General features: G+C 45.2%; 1 protein-coding gene and 1 long non-coding RNA gene across 6 annotated transcripts in view; one reads left to right on the top strand and one right to left on the bottom strand.

Moving 5' to 3' along the window:
- SVOP (SV2 related protein) overlaps positions 1-24113 on the top strand; it is a 101301-nt gene that overhangs the window by 44060 nt on the left and 33128 nt on the right. For all 5 annotated transcript variants that reach the window (XM_077952674.1, XM_077952673.1, XM_015152697.3 and 2 more), the window contains 2 exon segments: positions 17-88; positions 11606-11730. In XM_077952674.1, the coding sequence (XP_077808800.1) occupies positions 17-88; positions 11606-11730 (197 nt within the window).
- On the bottom strand, positions 6501-22915 carry LOC144333025 (uncharacterized). Its single transcript, XR_013401331.1, has 2 exons — positions 22662-22915; positions 6501-8419 (listed from the first exon to the last, which is right to left on the bottom strand). It is a non-coding gene; the product is annotated as an uncharacterized LOC144333025 (long non-coding RNA).

Genomic DNA, 24113 nt, shown 5'->3' with positions numbered 1-24113 from the left:
GTCTTTCCCCCCACAGGTGGTCTTTGTAGGCATGATGTCCAGCTCCACGCTCTGGGGAAATATCTCAGACCAGTACGGCAGGAAAACAGTAAGGCAAACTTACTCTTCTAAACGCATGTCCTCTGGGTTCTCTTGGTGACAGTCTGGACAAGTAGCAAACCCGTTCCGCGTTAGCAATTGGGAGGCCTAATGAGGATTACGTTGAAGTACAGTGAGAAGACATTGCTGTAAGGCTGCTGTGGACTCTCTTCAAAGCACACATTCCTAGTGGGGCCCAAGCATATGCATTTCAGAATCTAGACAGTCAGTGCCTACTCATATCCCCTGGGCTGGAATCATTTCCTCATTACCCCTGGCTGGGGCAGTCAAAGGATGGTAGATAAAGCCATTGATTCTCTTGTCCTAAAGAGAGCCATTTCTCAAATTTTGGGTTTTTTGTTTTTGTTTTTGTTTGAGACAGGGTCTTGCTGGAGGGCAGTGGCACAGTCTCAGCTCACAGTAGCCTCAACCTCCCAGGCTCAAGCAATCCTCCCACCTTAGCCCCCCAAGCAACTGGGACTACAAGCGTGCACCAATACACCCAGCTCATTTTCATATTTTTTGTAGAAATGGGGTTTCACCATGTTGCGCAGGCTGGTCTCAAATTCCTGGCCTCAAGCAATCCTCCTGCCTTGGCCTCCCCACAGCTCTGGGATTACAGACGTGAACCACTGCACCCAGAAAACAATTTCTCAATCCCAGCAGGACTGAACTCCAGTGTCTGCTGTGGGAACCTGTTCATGAAGACACCCTGAATTACCTTCCTTCCCTTCCCTGTCTCACTTCTCCACTCCCCTACTGGAATCTGCTCAAATAAACTATCTTTACTAGGATCCTTATCTTAGAGCCAGCTTTTGGGAGAGCCCAGACATGATATGAAATGGACTTGCAGACAAGAAGGAACAGGGAACTTACAGCTCAGGGCCTTGACATCAGGTGGACCCGGGTTCAGTCTCAACTTTGCCACTACTGGCTGTGTGATCTTGGGCAAGCAAATTGACTTTTTTTTTTTTTTTTTTTTTTTTTTTTTGGAGATGGAGTCTTGCTCTGTCGCCTAGGCTGAAGTGCAATCACATGATCTCAGGTCACTGCAAGCTCCGCCTCCTGGGTTCAAGTGATTCTCCTGCCTCAGCCACCCAAGTAGCTGAGATTATAGGCACCTGCCACCACGCCCGGCTATTTTTTGTATTTTTAGTACAGATGGGGTTTCACCATGTTGGCCAGGCTAGTCTCAAACTCCTGACCTCAAGTGATCCGCCGGCCATGGCCTCCCAAAGTGCTGAGATTACAGGTGTGAGTCACTGCGCTCAGTCAAATTGACCTCTCTGAGCATCAATTTCTTAATATGAATAAAGAAGAAAATAATAGAACCTGTATTGGAGGGTTAAGAGAGATGAATTAGGGTTAATTGAGGTGTAAATCACTGTTTCTTTTGTTTTTTCGAGGCAAGGTCTTGCTCTGTTGCCCAGGCTGGAGTGCAGAGGTGCAATCATAGCTAATTGCAAACTTGACCTCCTGGGCTCAAGCAATCCTCCCACCTCAGCCTCCCAAGTAGCTGGGATAAGACTTGTGCCACCATGCCCAGTTAATTGTTTTTTAATTTTTTGTAGAGAAACAGGGTCTTACTATGTTGCCCAGGCTGGTCTCAAACTCCTGGCCTCAAGCAGTCCTTCCACCTCAGCCTCCTAAAGTGCTGGGATTACAGATGTGAGCCACTGTGTGAATCTCTTTGTACAATGCCAGGCACATGCTAGGCACAGGACACATGTAAACTGAAACTCCAAGTATAACATTTCTGACAAGTCCCCATGCAACGTCAATGCTGCTAGTTTTGGGACCATACTTTGAAAATGATTGGTTTAGACTAAGAATAACCTACTACTGGAGCTGGGAATGGGCTACTTGAACAAACCTAGAATTCTGTTAGGAAGGAAGAAGTGAGATCTGGATGCTGGGTAGGTAACAGGCAATCTCCACTACAACTAGCAAGCCATGGGCTGAAAATAAAATAGTGCGTTGTATAGCAGGCATGACACAAAGTATGGTTCATGCATTAGCTCATTCAATCCCCATAATAACCGTTGAAGTAGGTACTATTATCACTCTGACTTGATAGAAGAAGAAACTGAGGCACAGAGAGTGGGCAACTTACCCAGGGCCACACGGTTTGTGCATCACAGAGGCAGGTCTTGCTCATTCTAAGTCTAGAACTCTGTCTTCACTGTGATGCCAGTGGCTTGAATCAGTAGGTGCTCCAGAAGCAGGTGATGGCTCAATGAATGAATGAACGTTCCAGCAATGCCACAGAGGATGCAGACTCCTGCTGCATCCCCTCTCACTGCTACTGCGCAGGAAACTTTGGCCAGTAGACACCTGGAAGATGGTGATCAATAATTGCCAAGAAATGGTGATTAATATAACTGCCAAGACTGTAACTCCGGAGGCAGCAGGCTGGAAACTAAATGCAGCCATGATGGGCCTCGGGGTCTTGACTGGTGATGGGGCTGGAGATGGCAGTTGGAAAGTCCTCTCTGGGGCTCCCAAAGGAAGCAAAAGCTGGTTATTACGCCCCTGTTAACCCAAGAAGGAATTACTCTGGTCTTCAGTGGCAGCTCTCTAGATTCTGCCCCCATCTGCCCTCCCACCCATTTCCTGTTTCTGGAGCATATGAGTGATGGCACAGTGATTTTCTGGTTGGAAGAATGAACAAGAGTTTAAGGACAGGAGAGAGGAAGGAAGGAAGGAAGGAAGGAAGGAAGGAAGGAAGGAAGGAAGGAAGGCGGGCGGGCGGGCGGGCGGGAGGGAGGGAGGGAGGGGAAAAAAGAAGGAAAGAAGGAAAGAAGAAGCGAGGGAGGGAAAAGGGACAGAGGGAGGGAAGGAAGGAAAAAAGGAAGGAAGAAAGAGGGCTCAGCGTGGCGGCTAACGCCTGTAATCCCAGCACTTTGGGAGGCCAAGGTGGGCGGATGACCTGAGGTCAGGAGTTCGAGACCAGCCTGACCAATATGATAAAACCCCATCTCTACTAAAAATACAAAATTATCCAGGCATGGTGGCACATGCCTGTAATCCCAGCTACCCAGGAGCCAAGATGGCGCCATTGCACTCCAGCCTGGGCAACAAGAGTGAGACTTCATCTCAGAAAAAAAAAAAAAAAGAAAGAAAAGAAAAGGGGGAAAGAAGAAAGGAGAAAAAGAGAGAGGTAGGAAGGGAGGGAGAGAGGAAGAAAGGAAGGAGGTAGGGAGAGAGAGCGAGGAAGGGGGAGAAGGAAGAAGAAAAGGAAGAAAAGAGGGATGGAAGGAGGAGGGAAGGAAGGAGAGAAGAAAAAACACCTCTGAAAATAAAATAGAGTCATTTTTGCTTTGATGGAGCTGAGCAGCCGTTGAAAGAACTGTAAAGCTGTGGCTGTCTGAGGCTGAATCCAATGTTAATCTTTAAGCCTTTAAAATAATCAAGGGAGGCCAGGAGTGGTGGCTCATGCCTGTAATCCCAGCACTTTGGGAGGACAGATCACCTGAGCTCAGGAGTTAAAGACCAGTCTGGGCAACATGGCGAAACCCCATCTCTACAAAAAATACAAAACTTAGCCAGGCCCAGTGGCGCGCGCCTGTAGTGCCAGGTACTCAGGAGGCTGAGGCAGGAGAATCGCTTGAACCCAGGATGGGGAGGCTGCAATGAGCTGAGATCATGCCACTATACTCCAGCCTGGGCAACAGAGCAAGACTCTGTCTGGGAAAAAAAAAATTCATTTATTTGTTCCTGAGACAAACATGCACACACACACACACACGCACACAGACAAACATGCGCACACACACACACTTCAGGAATCCATAATGAGGAAATTTGCTGAACCCAAGTTCTGCTATCCAATTGCTGAATTATAAAGCAGTGAGGAATATAACAGAAAATGAGTAAAAATGCCTTAACTTTGGGCTTGAATCTGACACTGCATGACTAAAGCAAGCCACTCCCCATCTAGGGCTGAAATTTCCTTATTTATATCAGAGGACGCTGGATTAGAAAACACAGATATTCATAGCTACCATTCATTGAATCCCCAAAACGAAAGGGCAGGTTGGTTTTGTCCCTGTGTCTGTTCTAATCATTTATTAGAGGATGCCAGAAACATGGATTTGAGGAGTCAGAAGGTTCAGTGGGACAGTGCTGTGATTGACTAGTGATGTCTGCCACAGGCACAGGACTGAAGAGCGTGGAGGGAATTTAGTAAACTCCATGAGGAAAGGGGCTGCATTTGTTTTGTTCACTGAGTTGGCCCCAGAGCCTGACCTCCCTGGCTCAGAGTGCACACTCAATAAATACTTCTCGAGTGACTGAGCTGCAGTGGATGAGAACCAGACCTCCTTGTTTCCACTTTCTGCTACTTTCTTATCCTCTCCAGCGCAGCAACTGCCTGATGAATGTTCTTTGTTGACCTGGAAAGTCCACAATGCACAATGGTCATTCATGTAGGATCCCAACTTCCCTTGGAAGAGTATGTTTACTCTGCCACTAGGGACAGTAATTCACTTGGTGTTCCCACATAGACATCTTCATGTTTGTGAAGGGCCTCAGAAGAGGAAGCTCTAAGCTGGGATTTTAAAGAGATTTATAGAGGAGTTTACAGAAATGCCATTTACTGAATCTTGCAGATTGCAAACATGTTTTGGCACCTTCCAAAATAGTAGCTCTCAGTGCAGGGCCGGGGGCACTTGGCAATGTCTGAAGACATTTTTGATTGTCACACCTCGGGGGAGGGGTGTCCTACTGGCATCCAGTGCATAGGGGCCAAGGATTCTGCTCCATAGCCCACAGTGCATGGGACAGCCCCCACCACAAAGAATGACCTGGTCCAAGATGTTGGCGGTGCTGAGGTTGAGAAACCAGATTCTAGAATACATGTGCAGGCAATATCACCAAGTTGCAGTGATGTGGCATCCGCTCTTCATGATCTTTCTTCATCTCCTGGGCCTGCTCAGCCCTCATTTCTTTCTTTTTTTTTTTTTTTAATTGAGACAGAGTCACACTCCGTTGCCCAGGCTGGAGTGCAGTGGTGCGATCTTGGCTCACTGCAAGTTCCGCTTCCTGGGTCCAAGCGATTCTCCTGCTTCAGCCTCCCGAGTAGCTGGGACTACAGGCGCATGCCACCAGGCCAGGCTAATTTTTGTATTTTTAGTAGCGACGGGATTTCACTGTGTTAGCCAGGATAGTCTCGATCTCCTGACCTCGTGATCCACCCACATGGGTCTCCCAAAATCCTGGGATTATAGGTGTGAGCCACCATGCCCGGCCTCAGCCCTCATTTCAGTATTTACCAAAGAAGCTCATTTTGACAAATGAAATAATGCAGTGTCATTGTGAAAAGCCTGGGTTTTGAGGCCAGACTGCTTGGGTTCAAATCCCAGCTCCTCTACTTAAAGACTGCATATTGGGCAAGCTATTCAACTTCCCTGTGTCTCAGTTTTCTCATCTGTAGGTGGGATAATAATAGCCTCTCCCATGGGGCTGTTATGAGGAGTAAATGGCCCTTGTACATAAAGCTCTTGGCACAGAGAAAATTACATAAATGTCCATTATTATACCTATCATTTGCCAAGCTTGGGGTGCCCGTAAAAGGCAATGCCAGCATTGAAATGCAGGCACACCTGGCTCCAGGGTCCACATCCTTAACCCTGACCTTGGCTGCTGGGAGACATAACTGAATTATCCCTCCGAATTTAGTTGATTAGTTGAACATTCATCCATCCCAAATAGAGGAAGCCCAGGAGGACTGTCCATATGGTGTCCCACCAGTTCTCCCAACCAGCTTGATAAATTCCATACCCAACATGAAACTGACCTGACCAGAGGGAAAGAGACAGTGTCCCCAGATTGCAGAGCTTCCTCCTCCCCAGCATGGAATTCTGGCCCAACCTCAGAAAGGACAGATCAGATTCTAATTATAAAGCTTCCCCAGAATTCCCCCAGGAACACTGGGCAAGTCAGGCAGCTGGCGAGCCTTGACAACCACCAAAAACCTCCTTGATCTGCCCTGGCTCAGCAGTAAGGTTCCTGCCGGGGCGTTCACTGCGTGATGTTGCGGGGCATTCACATACGGGGTTAGGACTCAGTGAGCCACTTCGGTTCCTACAGGAGTTTCTACCACCTGGGAGTTTGTGGCCGCCGCAGAAAGGCGAAGGCAGCTGTAGGTGTGTGGTCTTGAAGACACATCCAGGTTTATATCACAGCGCACCCCTGTTGACTGAGGTGACCTTGGGCAAGATCCTTCACCTCTCTGAGCTTCAGTTTCCCCATTTGCAAAACAGACTCCATAATAGGCACTTTAATGGGGGGATTAAATAAGAAAATGTAGCCAGGCGTGGTGGCATGTGGCTGTGGTCCAGGCTACTTGGGGGCTGCAGTGAGAGGATCGCTTGAGCCCAGGATTTCGAGGATGTAGTGAGCTGTGATTGTACCACTGCACAGTCCTTGAACTCCTGGGCTCAAGTGCCTGGGTGACAGAGCAAGGAAAGGAAAAGAAGGAAGGGAGGGAGGGAAGCAGGGGGAGGGAAGGAAGGGAGGGAAGGAAGCGGGGGGAGGGAAGGAAGGAAGGAAGGAAGGAAGGAAGGAAGGAAGGAAGGAAGGAAGGAAGGAAAGAAGGAAGGAAGGAAGGAAGGAAGGAAAGAAGAAAGAAGGAAGGGAGAAAAAGTGTATAATACACTTTGAATATGGTATGGAGTGGTCACTATCTAGTTCAAAAGCTATTAGGTCTATCTTATCTTTAAGAAGGAAGTGGAGGTGCCTGGCAGGCGCTCAGACTCCCTCTGAGGATCCCTGGGGGCTCCTCGACCTGTGAATATTGTCCTTTGGTTGAACATGTTAGAGAATACCACGGGCCATGTTTGGCCCACGGGTGCCAGGCTTTCTAGGCTACAAGTGGCAAACTGTAACCCATAGGCCAAATATGGCCCCCTGATGTGTCTTATGTATCCTGCACAATGTTTTAAAGGATTTTGAATCAGTTGCCTCCATTTCAAAAGTGACATCTTGCATAAAAATAAAATTATGATATTTTTGGAAAATCAGGTAATCTGGGCCTGGAATCCATTTTGTCATGGTAATTTTTGGCTAGAGTTGAACAGAGGCTGACAAGACAGGGCAAGTTCTCTGTAATTCCGCCAGGCCCCCCATCCTTGCTGTGTTACACTTGCATTGTGCGTTTATGTTCTCTGTCAGAGGTAATAGGGAGCCATCAAAGGCTCTAGAGGAAGGGAGTGGCTCATTCGAGGTTGGAAGTTCTGGCTCCAACTTTGGCACCACAGACTGATCTTCAGCAGATCGCTCAACCACTTGGGCCCTTGCTCTGCTAATTTGTAAAGCAGACATGAAAATAATAACCTTTGTTCACAGGGCTGCTGTGAGGACCCAGCGTAATGATGTGACAGCGGTGAATGAAATGCAAATGAAAGTTCCATGAAGTCAGAGACTCTGGCTGTCATGTTCCCTACGGTAGCCCAGGGCCTGGCAAACAGCAGGTGTTCAATATATGCATATTTTATGCATGAATGGATGAATAATATATATCAGTATCTTTAATGCTGGGTCCACAGCATGTGTTCAACATGTGTTTATTGAATAAATGAATGAATGGGTGAAGAATATATGTCAGTGTCTGGTATACAGCAGGTGCTCAATACATGCTTATCAAATGAGCAAATTAATGAATGCATAATGCCTATGCACCTACCCTGGAGCCTTATATACAGGGGATGCTCAATAAATGTAAAAAGAAGGGAGAGAGGAAAGGAGGAAAGAAGGAAGGAGGAAGGAAGGAGCTATCAATCTATAAAGGGCAGAACAGATATTAGACTGAATGCCAGTCACAGTTAATGAGAAGCCCAAAGGCCCGTGAGACATTCCTGCAGAGTCCCACACAAGCTCTTGGGTGGGGCTTGCTGGCAGCACCCCCTGCTTTTGTAATAGCCGTGACAGCCCTTACACAGGGTTGCTGAGCCCTCGTTTTGGGGCAGCTGGAAAGCCGTGGCGTCAGCAGACAAATGCAGAGCCAGCTGCCGCCTGCTGCGACCAAACAGGACATATCAGTGTGTCTCTGCTGTCTGGCAGGGGGATAATATGGCTCCTAGCAGACCTTGAAGGAGGGTTAATTCCCATGCACTCATCTCAGTGCCTTCTTTTCTCCCACTGCTGCTAATTAAGTCTTGTGTTTGATTCAAGACTCCTTGGATGCCAAGGAAGAAAGTCCCTATTAAGTTAGCTTAAGCCAAAAGAAAGGAATTAAATGTCTGTATGGCCAGTACCCATGTCACAGTCATGGATTTAGGAGTGCAAAAATGTTGCTTTATTATTTTCATCACTTCCTAGACTTTAGTCAATCCTGTACCACCTATTATCTTATGTACTTAATATCTTTCTTCTTTCTTTTCTTAAATTTAATTTTTGTAGACCAAGGTTCTCGCTATGTTGCCCAGATTGGTCTCAAACTCCTAGCCTCAAGTGATCCTTTTGCCTCAAGCTCTCAAAGTGCTGGGATTACAGGCATGAGCCACCTTGTCCTTAACTTAATAACTTTCTTCATATCAAACTGCTTTTTAAAAATCTATCACCTGTAACATGGGGCTAATAAAAAAATTGGAATATATTTTTGGAAAGTGAAACTATAGAGTTTTAATTGGAAGATCAATAACAATTGTCTTAAGTAGGAAGTGTCTGCAAAAATAAATGCAACACAAATAAAACAATGTTATTAAATTCTAAGTTGTGGTTGTCCCAGTGCCTTCTGTGTTAAATAGAGAGCAGAGTAGCTATTCTTAAAAGGTGTCAGCTGGGTGTGGTGGCTCATGCCTGTAATCCTAGCACTTTAGGAGGCTGAGGCGGGTGGATTGTTTGAGTCCAGGAGTTCAAGACCAGCCTGGGCAACATGCCGAAACCCTGACAAACATGGCAAAACCCCTTCTCTACTAAAAATACAAAAATTAGCTGGCCATGGTGGCGCAAACCTGTAATACCAGCTACTCAGAGGCTGACGCAGGAGAATCGCTTGAACCCAGGAGGCAGAGGTTGCAGTGAGCTGAGATCGTGCCACTGCACTCCAGCCTGGGTGACTGAGCGAGACTCTATTTCAAATAAATAAATAAATAAATAAAAACAAATAGAGATAAATAAATAGGTGTTAAAAAACAGACTGGCACCTCATGGACTCTTTCTCTTTGACATAATCATAAAAATGAAGAAAAAGAAATAACTTTCTTGTGAGGAGATGCAAAGTTATTTAAAATACTCTCTCTGCCACCTAAAGTCATTTTCTAAAAGACCTGAAATCATCTGGTAGGCTTCCAAATTTCCTCGCTCATCTCCTTTAATTCACTTTCAAAAAATCAGTATGTTTCATACTTGCGCCCTAAAGTATTCCCCTGGGGGACAGGAAGGTGAACTCACCCTTGGAGCTCTGGGAAGGGTATTGCAGAAAGAGGCCTGCCCCAGACCTCACAGAGCAGGTTGAAAATGCATGCGAAATTTGCATTTTACCCTCTCATATTTGGCATTGATTGTGATATAAAAATAGTATTTGTTTATTCTTAATTTTTTTTTTCAATCTCTAAGGGTAATTAACACTCCAGGAATATGTGCCATGTTTGTCTTTCTTATTTTGTTATGTTTTGTTTTGAGATAGAGTCTCACTCTGTCGCTCAGACTGGAGTGCAGTGGCATGATCTTGGCTCACTGCAACCTCCACCTCGTGGGTTCAAGCAATTCTCATGCCTCAGACTTCCGAGTAGCCAGGACTACAGGCACCTGCCACTCCGCCTGGCTAATTTTTGCATTTTTAGTAGAGACGGGGCTTCACCATGTTGGCCAGGCTAGTCTCGAGCTCCTGGCCTCAAGTGATCCGCTGGCCCCAGCCTCCCCAAATGCTGGGATTACAGATGTGAGCCACCGCGCTCGGCCCCCTGTTTGTCTTGAAGCATTGTGTCCCTCTGTGGTTCTTGACCCTATTGAACACATGCCTCCTTTACTTTAAAAATGTCAAAAATTTGCCTCTGTAATTCCAGCTACCAGGAGACTGAGGTAGGAGGATCCCTTGAACTCAGGAGCTCAAGATCAGTGTGGGCAACATAGCAACACTCCATTTCTTTAAAAAAGTGAACAATTCGAATAATGCCTTCTTAACTATCCAGAAAAAACTTCCAAAGATAAAATAACCTAGTCACTCACATACTTTAAAAAAGAAATCAGCCGGGCGTGGTGGCTCACACCTGTAATCTCAGCACTTTGGGAGGCTGAGGTGCGTGGATCACTTGATCCCAGGAGTTTGAGAATAGCCTGGGCAACATGGTGAAACGCCGCCTCTGTAAAATATACAAAAATTAGCCAGGCATGGTGGCACACATCTATGCTTCCAGCTGCTTGGGAGGCTGAAGTGGGATGATAACTTGAGCCCAGGAGGTTGAGGCTGCAGTGAGCCGAGATCGCACCACTGCACTCTAGCCTGGGCAACAGAATGAGACTCTGTCTCAAAATAAATAAAAAGAAAGAAATAAGTTCTTTGTTTGGTTTGCAAATTAGGAGGATCTAAGAGTATGTCATTCATTAAAATAACTTCAAAATGAGTTTGCCAACACAGGAAACCGCCTTTATATTATGTTTTATTCTTCATAGTAAAAATATCACTCAGTACAGTTATACTTTGATATAGCTTTATCCTGGTACAATAGATGTTAGAATAATGATGCCAAGATAAACTTGTCAATGAGAAAAAGAAAGAAATCAGTTCTAAAGTGCTAACCAGGAGGGATAAATTTAAAACATCATTAATAAAATAAAATTTATTTTTAATATGCAAATATTTACTTACAACTCTGTCTAGATGACAAGGGGTCAATATCTGCCCCTGATTTAAATATGTTTGGATTTAACTGAATATTATTGATGCTTTTTCTTTACATTTGACCTTTTAAAATAAGGTTTAAGTCAGTCCATTCATAGCTAAACCCTGTGAATGAAAGCTGACACTGAAGTTTCCCGTCAGTGACTCAAATGCTGCACACAGCGTTGTCATTGTCAGCATGGTTTTCTGAAAAGAATCATTTTATAAAGTTCCGGGTAAAACAAAGTAAATTTTCTTTTGACTTATCTGAAAGTGGCGTTCCTGAAAAATTAAGTGTGTATTCAAACTATGCCAAAAAAAAAAGTCTTGAATGTGTGAAACAGAGCAAAAGGTCTAGGTGTAGATCATCAGAAACAGAGTTTCAGCTGCATGATGAGCGGGCAGAACATTTAAGATGGTATGAGATGCAGGACAAGTCTATTTTGTCTCCTGTATTGTGGAATATCTGACATATCTGGCCCAGACTGGCATTCAATGCCAATCATTGGGACAACCAAGAATGTCTCACAATTTTCTTACCCACCGCCTATGGGTTGGCACTCCCCATACAGAGGACTCCAGTATCCCTTTGGTTGTGTAGGCTTCCTTTAGTGTGACCTCATTATCGGCAGCTTTCAGTGCAGTGCAAATGCTACCTGGAGGCGCTGAAAAGCCCTTGTGATTCCGTGTCTTCCTTCTCCGCAGGGACTGAAGATCAGCGTGCTGTGGACGCTGTACTATGGCATCCTTAGTGCTTTTGCGCCCGTGTATAGCTGGATCCTGGTGCTCCGGGGCCTGGTGGGCTTTGGGATTGGAGGAGTTCCCCAGTCGTAAGTAAATACTGTTCATGGCCTGGGTCGGGAGGTAGGGGCTGAGATGGGGGAGCAGGGGTGCAGAGATAGCTATACCAGGGCTTCCAGGATCAAGGAGCTATGGTGTAGCAAGAAAATAGCATCATTATCAGTATTGTTAGGATCAACAACAGCAGCAAAACAACACAATGGCTGGAAGGTTGCAAGCGAAATAATAATGCATCTAGCATGGATGGACTGTTCCACTTGGACGCATCCCAGCAGCCCAAGAGGTGTGTGTTACTGTATTATTTCAATCTCTGTTTTACAGTTGGGGAAACTGAGGCTCAGAGAGTGAAATCATCTGTTTGAATCACATGGTGGGTAACTACAACATCCATGCTTTTAGCCACTATGAATGCTGCTTTCCACGCTCTTCCAACCTAAACACAAGGCAGGGGATGATGCTGACCACATGTCACCCGGGCAGTAATTTGCTGGTGTTGTAGTTTAAGGTACTGAGAATATTCAGAGCTGTAGGAAGAAGCCACTGTCTCCTGGGGGATTGAGGAGGACTTCCTATTTGTGATGGGCCCTGAAGCAGAAATTGGCACACTATGGCATATGGGCAGAATTCGACCTGCTGACTGGTTTTGTTAATAAAGTTTTATTGGAACACATCGCACCCTCCATTTATGTATTATCTATGGTCATTTTCTTTTTCTTTTTTTTTTTTTTGAGACGGAGTCTCGCTCTGTCGCCAAGGCTGGAGTGCAGTGGCCGGATCTCAGCTCACTGCAAGCTCCGCCTCCCGGGTTCCCGCCATTCTCCTGCCTCAGCCTCCCGGGTAGCTGGGACTACAGGCGCCCGCCACCTCGCCCGGCTAGTTTTTTGTCTTTTTTGGTAGAGACGGGGTTTCACCGTGTTAGCCAGGATGGTCTCGATCTCCTGACCTCGTGATCCGCCCGTCTCGGCCTCCCAAAGTGCTGGGATTACAGGCTTGAGCCACCGCACCCGGCCTAGAAGGGTAATACTAATTCTTTTTTTTTGAGACGGAGTCTCGCTCTGTCGCCCAGGCTGGAGTGCAGTGGCCGGATCTCAGCTCACTGCAGCCTCCGCCTGCTGGGTTCACGCCATTCTCCTGCCTCAGCCTCCGGAGTAGCTGGGACTACAGGTGCCCGCCACCATGTCTGGCTAATTTTTTTTTGTACTTTTAGTAGAGACGGGGTTTCACTGTGTTAGCCAGGATGGTCTCGATCTCCTGACCTTGTGATCTGCCGGCCTCAGCCTCCCAAACTGCTGGGATTACAGGCATGAGCCACCGCGCCCAGCCAGGGTAATGCTAATTCTAAAATAGATCATAGGCTCTGAAACCAGACTGCTTGGGTTTGAATCCTGGTTGCTCTGTCACATAATAGCTATATGACCTCAGGCAAGTCACTGAACCTTCCTACATCTGTTTCCTCATCTCTAAAATGGAACAACTTCCCTACCTCATGAGGTCCCTTAAAATAATCGTCATTAAATGACAACATTCTGTAAAATGCCCAGGACAGTGCCTGGCAGAGCACTTAAGACTTATTAACAAGCATTTGATCTGCTGAAGGCTAGTAAGAAGCTCAAGTGTCATTGTGATGGATGATGGATGACGGATGAATGACTCAAGGTATCACTGTAGACAGAACAGGGACAGGGGAGACATGACCACATGGATTTAACACATGAGCAAACCCCCAGCCTCCTCCTGCCACTTGGGAGGCTGGAGGATGGTGAGTGGCTCTCAGCTCTCCTCAGTCCTTCCCTCCTTGATTCATGATTAATTCCTCCAGGGCTCTGTAGAGTAGACATTTGACATACACTTCTGGATCTGGGATGAGCTTACAAACCACTGGAGCTTGAAGCAAAGGCTATTAACGGAGCCGCAGCCATAAATCTGGGCTGGCAGGGGCTTGTGGACAATGTGCTCCACTTCTGGCTCAGCTCCAGGAATTCCTGCAGACACAACCACTGCCCTATTCATGAGTATGATGAGTTCATTGAGTACGATACAGTTTTCCCCTAGTGGCTGGGAGGAATGTACTCACAGAACAGCAAATCAAATTCCCTTACCAGGGACGCTCAGAGAGATGCCAGCAGAAATAGACTTCAAACAGTCACTGGATTTTCTTCTTATATAAGGAAAGAAAAAGGAATTAAATATGCAGAATGCCCACAGAAATTCTTGTTCAAGAAGGTTGAATGAGAAGAGACATTTGCTATTTCTTCTTCTTCCACATTTCCTGGAAATGACATAGAAGTAGTAAGAAATAGAATAAATCTTTTCTTTCTGCAAGAGACAGGGTCTGCTCTGTTACCCAGGCTGGGGTACAGTGGCACAATCATGGCTCACTGCAGCCTCGAACTCCCAGGCTTAAGTGATCCTTCTGCCTCAGCCTTCCAGGCACACACCACCATGCTCAGCTAATTTTTTCTACTTTTTGGTGGAGATTGGGGTCTCACTATGTTGCCTGGGCTGGTCTTGAATACCTGACCTCTAGTGATCTGCCTGCCTTGGCCTTCCAAAGTGCTAGGATTACAGGCATGCCTCAAGATGCCCAGTTAAGAAATAGAATAAACAGTGCTGGAGAGCAAGAAAACAGTGCCATCAGTGACTCAGAATTTTGAGAAGCCTCTGGAAGCTTATAAGCAGATGGGATTGCAAGGGTGGAGTAACTGGAACAGAGAAAACCACACCCTAAAACAGCAAAGGGGCGGGACTACAAAGAGGAAGAGAGATTCTTCCTGTGGGGCTCTGGGGTAATGGCACAGGACACCAGGGGAATAAAACAAAGGACACAGAGGAGCTAGGAGGACCTTTCCCCTTTATCTCATGCTTATCTTAAGGGTCCCTGGCTTGCCTGCCTGCTCCCTACCTCTTCCCCATTTCATGTATTGAACACTGCTATAGCCCTTCCGTTTGGTTATTGAGCTATTACTACATTCCAGACACTGAGCCTCGTGCTTTACATATATTACCACTTTAATGCTCATAACATCTTAGGATCATCTCCACTTCACAGGTACAAAAGCTGGAGCTTTGTAGAAACTAAGTAGCATGCCCAAGGTCACATAGCTAGTAAATGGCAGAGCTAAGGTTTAGACATCACTTGACCCTCCAAACCTATTCTCTGAACTACTCCACTAAATAGCATTTTTTTTTTTTTTTTTTTTTTTTTTTTGTCACCCGGGCTGGAATGCAGTGGCATGATATCTTGGCTCACTGCAACCTCCACCTCCTGGGTTCAAGCTATCCTCCCACCTCAGCTTCCCGAGTAGCTGGGATTACAGGAGCATGCCACCACACCTGGCTAATTTTTGTATTTTTAATAGAGATGGGGTTTCACCATGTTGGCCAGGCTGGTCTCGGACTCCTGACCTCAAGCGATTCGCCTGCCTCAGCCTTCCAAAGTGCTGGGATTACAGGTGTGAGCCACCCCACCCAGCCTAAATAGCTCTTTTATCTATGAGGAGGGCAAATAAAAACTAGAAACGAAATTACAGAAGAAATATTTAGCCACCCAAGAGAGCCACTGGCTTCCCACCACTGTAACTCTATCCACTTACATAAAAATAATGTCTTAATTATACAATGTTCCTATCTAGTTACAAAAATGACTCCCTTAAGTTCATTATTTGGAAACATTTAGTTGGAGATATTTTGATGTGATTAAATGCAATTAAAAGTTTCCATTAATTTACAGTAGCTATACCCTATTGCAGCAACCCATAAAATCAGATGAAAAAGATTTTGCTGTGTAATTCTTAAAAGCTCAACAACCAGAAGTCCTTGTAATGTACTCTGAATTTTAAGTATAAATGTCAATTAGGGCTGGGAGTGGTGGCTCACGCCTGTAATCCCAGCACTTTGGGAGGCCGGGGCGGGTGGATCACCTGGGGTGGGGAGTTCAAAACCAGCCTGACCAACATGGAGAAGCCCCGTCTCTACTAAATACAAAATTAGCTGGGTGTGGTGGCACATGCCTGTAATCCCAGCTACTCGGGAGGCTGAGGCAGGAGAATCGCTTGAATGCGGGAGGCAGAGGTTGGGGTGAGCTGAGATCATGCCATTGCACTCCAGCCTGGGCAACAAGAATGAAACTCCATCTCAAAAAAAAAAAAAAAAAGTCAACTAGGTCATTAAGGATCCTGTTCCTCTACCCTGATCTGTGCTTTTCTATGACCCTTCTTCTCTCCTCCCTTCCTCATTCTTTTCTTCCTTCCCCCAAAGTAGAGATTCTCATTCTTGGTGATAAGAACAACAACATTAGCCTTAATAGTGATGATGATGATGATAATGGAGTTTACCAAGTGCTGGGCACTTTGCTCAATGTTCTTCTCAGACTACCTTACTTGGTCCACTGAACAACTGTTTTATCCCCATATAACAGATGCGAAAACCGAGGCTGAGAGCTCACAAGGGGCTTGCTGGAGGTCAGATAGTTGTTATTATTATTTTTGAAACCAGATTTTGCTCTGTTGCCGAGGCTGGAGTGCAGCAACACGATCATACCTCCCTGCAGCCTCAAACTTCTGGGCTCAAGCGATCCTCCCACCACAGCTTCTAGAGTCACTAAAGTGTGTGCCACCACACCCAGCTAATTTTTTAAATTTTTTGTTGAGATGGGCTAGAGGACAGAGTGGGCGGTCTCACTGTGTTACCCAGGCTGTTCTTGAACTCAAGTGATCCTCCCATCTTGGCCTCCCAGAGTGTTGGGATTACAGGTGTGAGTCATCATGCCTGGTCAGATGGTTATTACGTGTAGTGTAGGAGGCCTGGGCACAGTGGCTCACGCCTGTAATTCCAGCACTTTAGGAGGCTGAGGCGGGTGGATCACTTGAGGCCAGGAGTTTGAGACCAGCCTGGGCAACATGGCAAAACCCCATCTCTTCTAAAAATACAAAAATTAGCCAGGCATGGTGGTGCACACCTGTAATCTTAGCTACTTGGGAGGCTGAGGCAGGAGAATCGCTTGAACCCGGGAAGCAGAGGTTGTAGTGAGCTGAGACTGCACCACTACACTCCAGCCTGGGTGAGAGAGTGAGACTCTGACTAAAATAAAAAAAAAAAAAAAAGTAGAATGTAGGGTTTGCTTCTACTTTGTAACAAACCACCTTTGCATTCATGGTTTAAAACAATGATTAATTCAACTCATGATTCTGCAGTGAGGCAGTTTGGTGGCTCCTCTAGATTCTATGGGGCTTGCTCAAATGTCTTCAGTCCACTGAATCAGGGGGCACCCGGGCACCTGGTCCCATGGCACCTGGACAGGGGTGGACGGCAGCAAGCAGAAGCCACAAAGCTTCTCGAGGCCTAAGCTTGGAACTAGCATAACATCATTTCTGCTACATTCTGATGGTCAAAGCAAGTCACAAGGCCACCCAGATCCCAGGGAGGGGAAAATGAACTCTTGATGGGACGTGCTGCAGTCACACTGCAAAGGTGCATAGATACTGGGAAGGAAAGTATTGGAGCAACTTTGGCAAGCCAGTTATAACTGGGTTCAAATCCAGGTGTGTCTGGTGCCAAAGCCCTAACCATGTTGAACAACAATTTCAAAGGGGTTTCTAGCATATATAGTCAGAAGGTCCTGTTAAATCATTTATGTCCACGGCGTCTCTGGTACTGATTTGGAGAATGACTCTGGTGTGTAGAGCTGGTGGTTCTTAACAGGTTTATATTCCCTTTAAGGCAGGTAAGAGAAATCACATGTAGAATCCCAGATAATTACACTTTCTGTCTACAGAGGGACATCAAGAAGGAATAGACTTTAATTCAAGCAAGGGAATTAAATACAATTTTATTTTTGTCATTACAGACAGCACACTTTTGTTTTAGAAAATTTGGAAAATGCAAATAAGCACCAACGAAATGATAATCACCTCTTACTGCGCCCTGTCTCTCCACGAAAATACCAATACAGGTTGGCACTGGGCCAATATGTTTTACTTCCAGTAGAGGGCGCCATGCACCGCAGTCAAACACCATTTATGTAAGCCGCTGCGAGGGGAAACCTGGAGTAAGGTAACCCACGCCCTCCTTGTGTTTTAGCTGCTCTTAAAGACAATACCTCAGGTAGCTGCCCAGCTGTTCTACCTTGAAACCTGCCCTAGAATGATCTTCAAATTGGTGTCAACAATGAGCTTATACACAAAGGCTGTCCTCGTTCCTCCAAAGACCAGGCAGAAATGCCAGGCTGAGATCACAGGTTCTTTCTTTCCAAACACGTGATCCAAATGGCAAGCCTCTAATTGCCCAGTGCTGTAAATGTGATTATTTGCAGTGGGAATTTATTTATGCCAGAATCAGCTGATTCTTGGCATTGCTAATTTCATTGCTCATTCTTTTATTTTTCAGTCTGATTATAATAATTGCCATATTTTGGATAAAGATCAAGTAGCTTGTTTTCATAATGAACTGCTATAAATAATGGCCAAATGTGGGGCACAACAATTATAGGAAAAGACGTTTCTTGTAGCACAGGTGGCAAAAGCAAGAAACTGAACACAACCTAAGCATTCATCAATAGGGGGCAGTTAAATAAATGATGATACTACCGAGATGAGGAAGGCTATGCAGCTGTTAAGAATAATGCTCAGCTGAGCGTGGTGGCTCATGCCTGCAATCCCAGCACTTTAGGAGGAGATTGAAGCAGGCAGATCGCTTGACTCAGGCATTCAAGACCAGCCTAGGCAACATGGTGAAAACTTGTCTCTGCAAAAAATACAAAAATTAGCCAAGTGTGGTGGTGCACACCTGTAGTCCCAGCTACTCAGGAGGCTGAGGTGGGAGGATCATCTACCCCAGGAGGTCAAGGCTACAGTAAGCTGAGATCGTGCCACTGCATTCCAGCCTGGGCGACAGAGCAAAACTCCGTCTCAAAAAAAAAAAAAAAGAAAGTTCTCTGGAAACAGTCACAGGTACTGGCAGTTGGAAGGTGGGCTGGCATGCATGGATGTGCTAAGAATGGGGATGTTTGGGTGGAACGCTGATAGTGTGCTGTGTGTTAAGGAAAAAAAAAAAATGAAGGAAAGAGGCCAGGTGCAGTGGCTCACACCTGTAATCCCAGCACTTTCGGAGGCCGAGGTGGGCGGCTCATGAGGTCAGGAGATTGAGACCATCCTGGCTAACACGGTGAAACCCCATCTGTACTAAAAATACAAAAATTAGCCAGGCGCGGTGGTGGGCGCCTGTAGTCCCAGCTACTCGGGAGGCTGAGGCAGGAGAATGGTGTGAACCCGGGAGGCGGAGCTTACAATGAGCCGAGATTGCACCACTGTACTCCAGCCTGGCTGACAGAGCGAGACTCTGTCTCAAAAAAAAGGAAAGAAGAGAGGGAGGAAAAGATAGGAGAGAGGTAAGGAAAGAGAAGGGAAAATGAAAGAAAGAAATAGCATGTTAAATTTATGTATTTATTTTTCATAGAAAAGAGGCTGAAAGATTGCAGGCCAGACACAGTGGCTTATGCCTGTAATCCCAACACTTTGGGAGGCCGGGGCGGGTGGATCACTTGAGGTCAGGAGTTCGAGACCAGCTTGGCTAACATAATGAAACCCCATCTCTATTAAAAATACAATAAAATTAGCTGGGCGTTGTGGCGTGCACCTGCAATCCCAGCTACTTGGGAAGCTGAGTCAGGAGAACTGTTTGAACCTGGGAGAGAGAGGTTGCAGTGAGCCTGAGATCACACCACTGCACTCCAGCCTGAATGAGAGAGTGAGACTCTGTGTCAGAAAAAAAAAAAAAAAAAAAAAAAAAAAAACCCCGAAAGATTGCAAGGCAAACTCTGAATAGTAGTTATGGCTTTCAGGAAGGGAAATGGAAGTTGGGGTCATAGGGATAGGAAAAATCATCATACACTCTGCATGCTTATGTATTGGTAAATTATTTTACAATGAGATTGCATTCATATAATACTCTATCACTGAAAAAAACAGAATGAAACGACTTCATTAAATAGGTTATAGCTTTATTATAAAAACAAATCCTTGATCTCTAAGGATAGAAACAGCTTTGCCCTTAGAATAGCCTACTGCACATTTTTGCATGATTAGTAGTTTGACTTCAATTTGGTGAGGGAAAGGTAAACATGGTATTACTATTGATTTTTAAAAATAATATAAGCATACCATTCGGCAAATAGAATAAAATATCAAAGTCATCCGTGATAATTGCTGCAATCTTTAGCAACCACTATAATCTTGGTTTCTATTATCAGGGTTTAGTTAATGAAATTCCCCATGGTTTTCTGATGAGTGAGGTACTGGAAGGAATATAAATTGGAACAACTTTTTGGAGAAGCACTTTGGTAGTATATATCTCAAATCATAAAAACAGGCATACCCTCCGACTCAAATTCTACTTAGGGGGATCTGTCCTAAGGAAACAATGTGAAGACAACGACTTTCAGCCTAAAGATGTCTAAGGAAGTGTTGTTTGTAACTGTGAAACCATCCCAACAGGGAAGTGATTCATGGGTTGCATGATATAGACAAACCTAGTTTAAAATGTTGGCTCTTCTGCTTACTAACTTACTAGCTGTGCAATCCTGGCCAAGTAACAACTTTTCTGTTGTTGATAGATGTAGATATGAAAATGGTGGTAGTCCATTCTCACAGTGCTGTAAATAACTATCTAAGACTGGGTACTTTTTAAAGAAAAGAGGTTTAATTGACTCACAGTTCCACAGGCTGTACAGGAGGTATGACTGGGGAGGAATCACGAAACTTACAAGCATGGTGGAAGGCAAAGATGGAGCAAGCATATCTTCACATGGCAGCAGGAGAGAGAGAGTGAAGAGGGAAGTGCTACACACTTTTAAACAACTGGATCTCATGAAAACTCACTCACTATCATGAGAACTGCGAGGGGGAAAACCACCCCCATGAGCCAGTTACCTCCTACCAGGTCCCTCCCCCAACACTGCGAGTTACATTTCAACATGAGGTTTGAGTGGGGCCAAGAGCCAAACCATCTCTCTCTCTCTCTCTCTCTCTCTCTCTCTCTCTCTCTCTCTCTCACACACACACACACACACACACAGGGAATTGTAATTACTTATCCCCATGACTTGCAATTCTTATTGGGTGAGGTAATCCATGCAGAACATCTAGAGTAGTGTTAAACACATAGTAGATACTCAGTAAAAGATTGCTATTATTAAGGATAGTATGGTTCATGCATGTGATAGAATAGATGTGTGCAAGAGCCTATTAAATGGCATGGAAATGCTTGTTTATAAATCAGATTTATAATAGGCATTCTTGAGTATGATCTCAGCTAGGGATTCATACAGAGAGAAAAAGAAAGACTAAGACAGAAAGAGGGAACGTACTAAAATACACTATGAAGTGAGACTAGCTAGCATTAACATTTTCTTCTTGCTTTTCTCTAAAGAGAGTCCCACTGAACTACTGAAGCCCTAGCCCTTCTTCTGAGGCTCCTGAGAATTCTTCTTGCTTTGGATAGAGGTGCCTTTGCTCGGAATCCTAACAAGGACTTTTACTGATGATAGAAAGAACTGTGTCTAAATATCAGTGGTATTGCTGAGGCCACCTTTTGAAAAGTGAAATGCTCTGTAGGGAAACCCATTGATTGGGCTGCATAGAAGTAGACAGAACTGGGGGCAGAGATTTCTCTATAAGTGATTTATTGAGAGTGTTCTTGGGAGGAAGCTACAAGAGTGAAAGATGCTAAGAGAAAGATACAGGGAAGAAGTTCACAAGGACGTGGTTTCTTCTGGACTTACCTGAGCACACAGGGAGCTAAGGAGTGTTCATTGCTCCACAGGGTCTGACCCCCACCCCCTCCCCCAATACCAGGGGGTGGGCCTTTTATACACATACATGCCAGTCTGCAGCCTGCCCTGGGGAGATGGGCATGACTCCTAGGTACCTCTGGGGTGATGCAGCTTCAGTTGCTCAAGAGTATCCATAAGAGAAGGTTGCAGGTATGAGCCATTAGCAGAAGCGCAAGGTGGGCACGCAGACCTAGTAAAGGGATCCTAGGAGATCTAAATGGGTCCCCAGCACCATCTGCCTTCAAAGAGTTAAAGGAAATTAACTTCCCTTTGTCCCCCAACCCCCCACCCCTTAAGAAGAGCTAGGAGAATAACATGAGGCCATTTAGTAGCTCAGATGCCTGGCTTAGGTGGGAGATATGAGAAGAAAGAAGGCCTCATCTTTCTAGCAAAATTGAAGGCAGCATGGGGTAGGTGGGAGCAGGGATTGATTTAAAAGTTCCCTTCCATGTCCAGCATGCCCAAAGGTTGAGGAAGTGAAAAGGAGGAAAGCATGGAAGCAGCAGACAGAGGAGGCAGCCAGTGCAGTTGGGACATTGCTCACATTAAGGAAACAAGTAAATTGAGCAAAGATGTAACTGTATTGAGGATAATGAGACCAGATTTCCCATTCTTAGAGAAGGAAATTGCAGCATGCAAGTGAGGAAGGTTAGAATGAACCCCAAGGTGATGAACTGAAATAGAAAGTATCAGTATGAACTCGTTTTTAAATAAATATACACAGATAGTTATAGATATGGTGAGTATGTGAAGAGACAAGGAGATAAGTAAGATAGAGATAGATAGAGAGACAGATAATCTCTTAGCTGTGTCCGCCAAGAGGGTGCAGCAGCAGTGATACCCCAGGAGCAATGAGCACACTGAGCACAGAGGTCTTGGTTTCTAAATACCATCTTCTGCCAAAGGGAACCAGGGCTTCTTAGAAAGGTGATGACAGACTCCAGGGCTGGAGTAGAGGAAGTACAAGATGAGCTGGATATCTTGTGCTAGAAAATAGGGAAGACCTCAAGGAATGATGGAGACATGCCAAAAAAACAATAAGAATGAGCTTGAAGGGGCTCCCACTGGGCAGATCTGGAACAGTCTGAGCATCAAAATAATAACAGGTTGCAGGCCGGGTGTGGTGGCTCACACCTGTAATTCCAGCACTTTAGGAGGCTGAGGCGGGCAGATCACTTGAGGTCAGGAATTTGAGACCAGCCTGGGAAACATGGTGAAACCCTATCTCTACCAAAAGATACAAAAATTAGCCAGGCATGGTGGCGGGCACCTGTAATCTCAGCTACTCAGGAGGCTGAGGTGGGAGAATTGCTTGAACCCAGGAGGTGGAGGTTTCAGTGAGCCAAGATTGTGTGCCACTGCACTTCAGCCTGAGCAACAGAGTAAGACCCTGTCTCAAAATACTACTACTACTACTACTACTACTACTAATAATAATAATAATAATAGGCTGTAACTCATGGAATAAAATTGGAATCTTCCAGTCCTTATTGATTAAATGGATAGATAGATAGATAGATACTAGATAGATAGATAAGACAGATAAAGGGGAGGAGGAAAAGCTTTTCTGAGCATCAAAATAGTAACGGGCTACAACCCACTGCATAAATAGGACTCCACAAGTCCATACCGATTAAATGGATAGACAGATAAGATAAAGGAAAGAAGGAAAATCTCTTTCTTACAGTTAAATGTCAACTAATAAATACAGAAGGAATGACAAAAATAAAAAATACCATTTGTGGGGCTGGGCGCAGTGGCTCATGCCTGTAATCCTAGCGCTTTGGGAAGTTAAGGCAGGAAGATAGCTTGAGCCCAGGAGTTTGAGACCAGCATGAACAACATAGTGCGACCTTATCTCCACAATAATAAAAAAAAATAAAAATTACCAGGGCGTGGTGGCATGTGTTTATAGTCCCAGCACCTGTAGTCTTGGAGGCTGGTAAGAGGATGGCTTGAGCCTGGAAGGTTGAAGCTGCAGTGAGCCATGATCACACCATGCACCCTGTCTCAAAAAACAAAACAAACAAACAAAAACAACCATTTGTTACCATCACAGTTGTAGATGACATAGATAGAGATAGTCAATGGCTAAAGCTGGTGAGTAGAGGTTATGTGGGGAACAGGATATTGGCATATTCTGAATACTTCCCCACAAAGGGGAAATATTCTTAATCACAAATGGGAAATTATAACTTAGGGTTGAGAAATCTGTCAGACCAGATTACCAAGCTGGTAATCTCCATCACCAGCTTGATCAGGTGATGAAGACTAATGTCACCAGTGATGGGACAGGTTGACATTGTGTGCCCTGGTATGCTGAGAAGGGCTCAAGTTGAAGAGTTCCTGCCAAAAAACATTTTTCCCTGGACTTATTGGATTATGGGTAGGGCTCAATGACAGCAGTTAGGAAATTTGAGAATCACTTGGTGAGTCAAAAATGCAGGTGAGGCCGGGCATGGTGCCTCACATCTATATTCCTAGCGCTTTTGGAGTCCGAGATGGGAGGATCACTTGAGGCCAGGAGTTCGAGACCAGCCTGGGTAACATACATCTGTACAAATCATCATAATAATAATTAGCCAG

Source organism: Macaca mulatta, chromosome 11 (assembly GCF_049350105.2).
Source record: "Macaca mulatta isolate MMU2019108-1 chromosome 11, T2T-MMU8v2.0, whole genome shotgun sequence".
Classification (NCBI taxonomy): domain Eukaryota; kingdom Metazoa; phylum Chordata; class Mammalia; order Primates; family Cercopithecidae; genus Macaca; species Macaca mulatta.
This window is presented reverse-complemented; position numbering and strand designations above follow the sequence as displayed.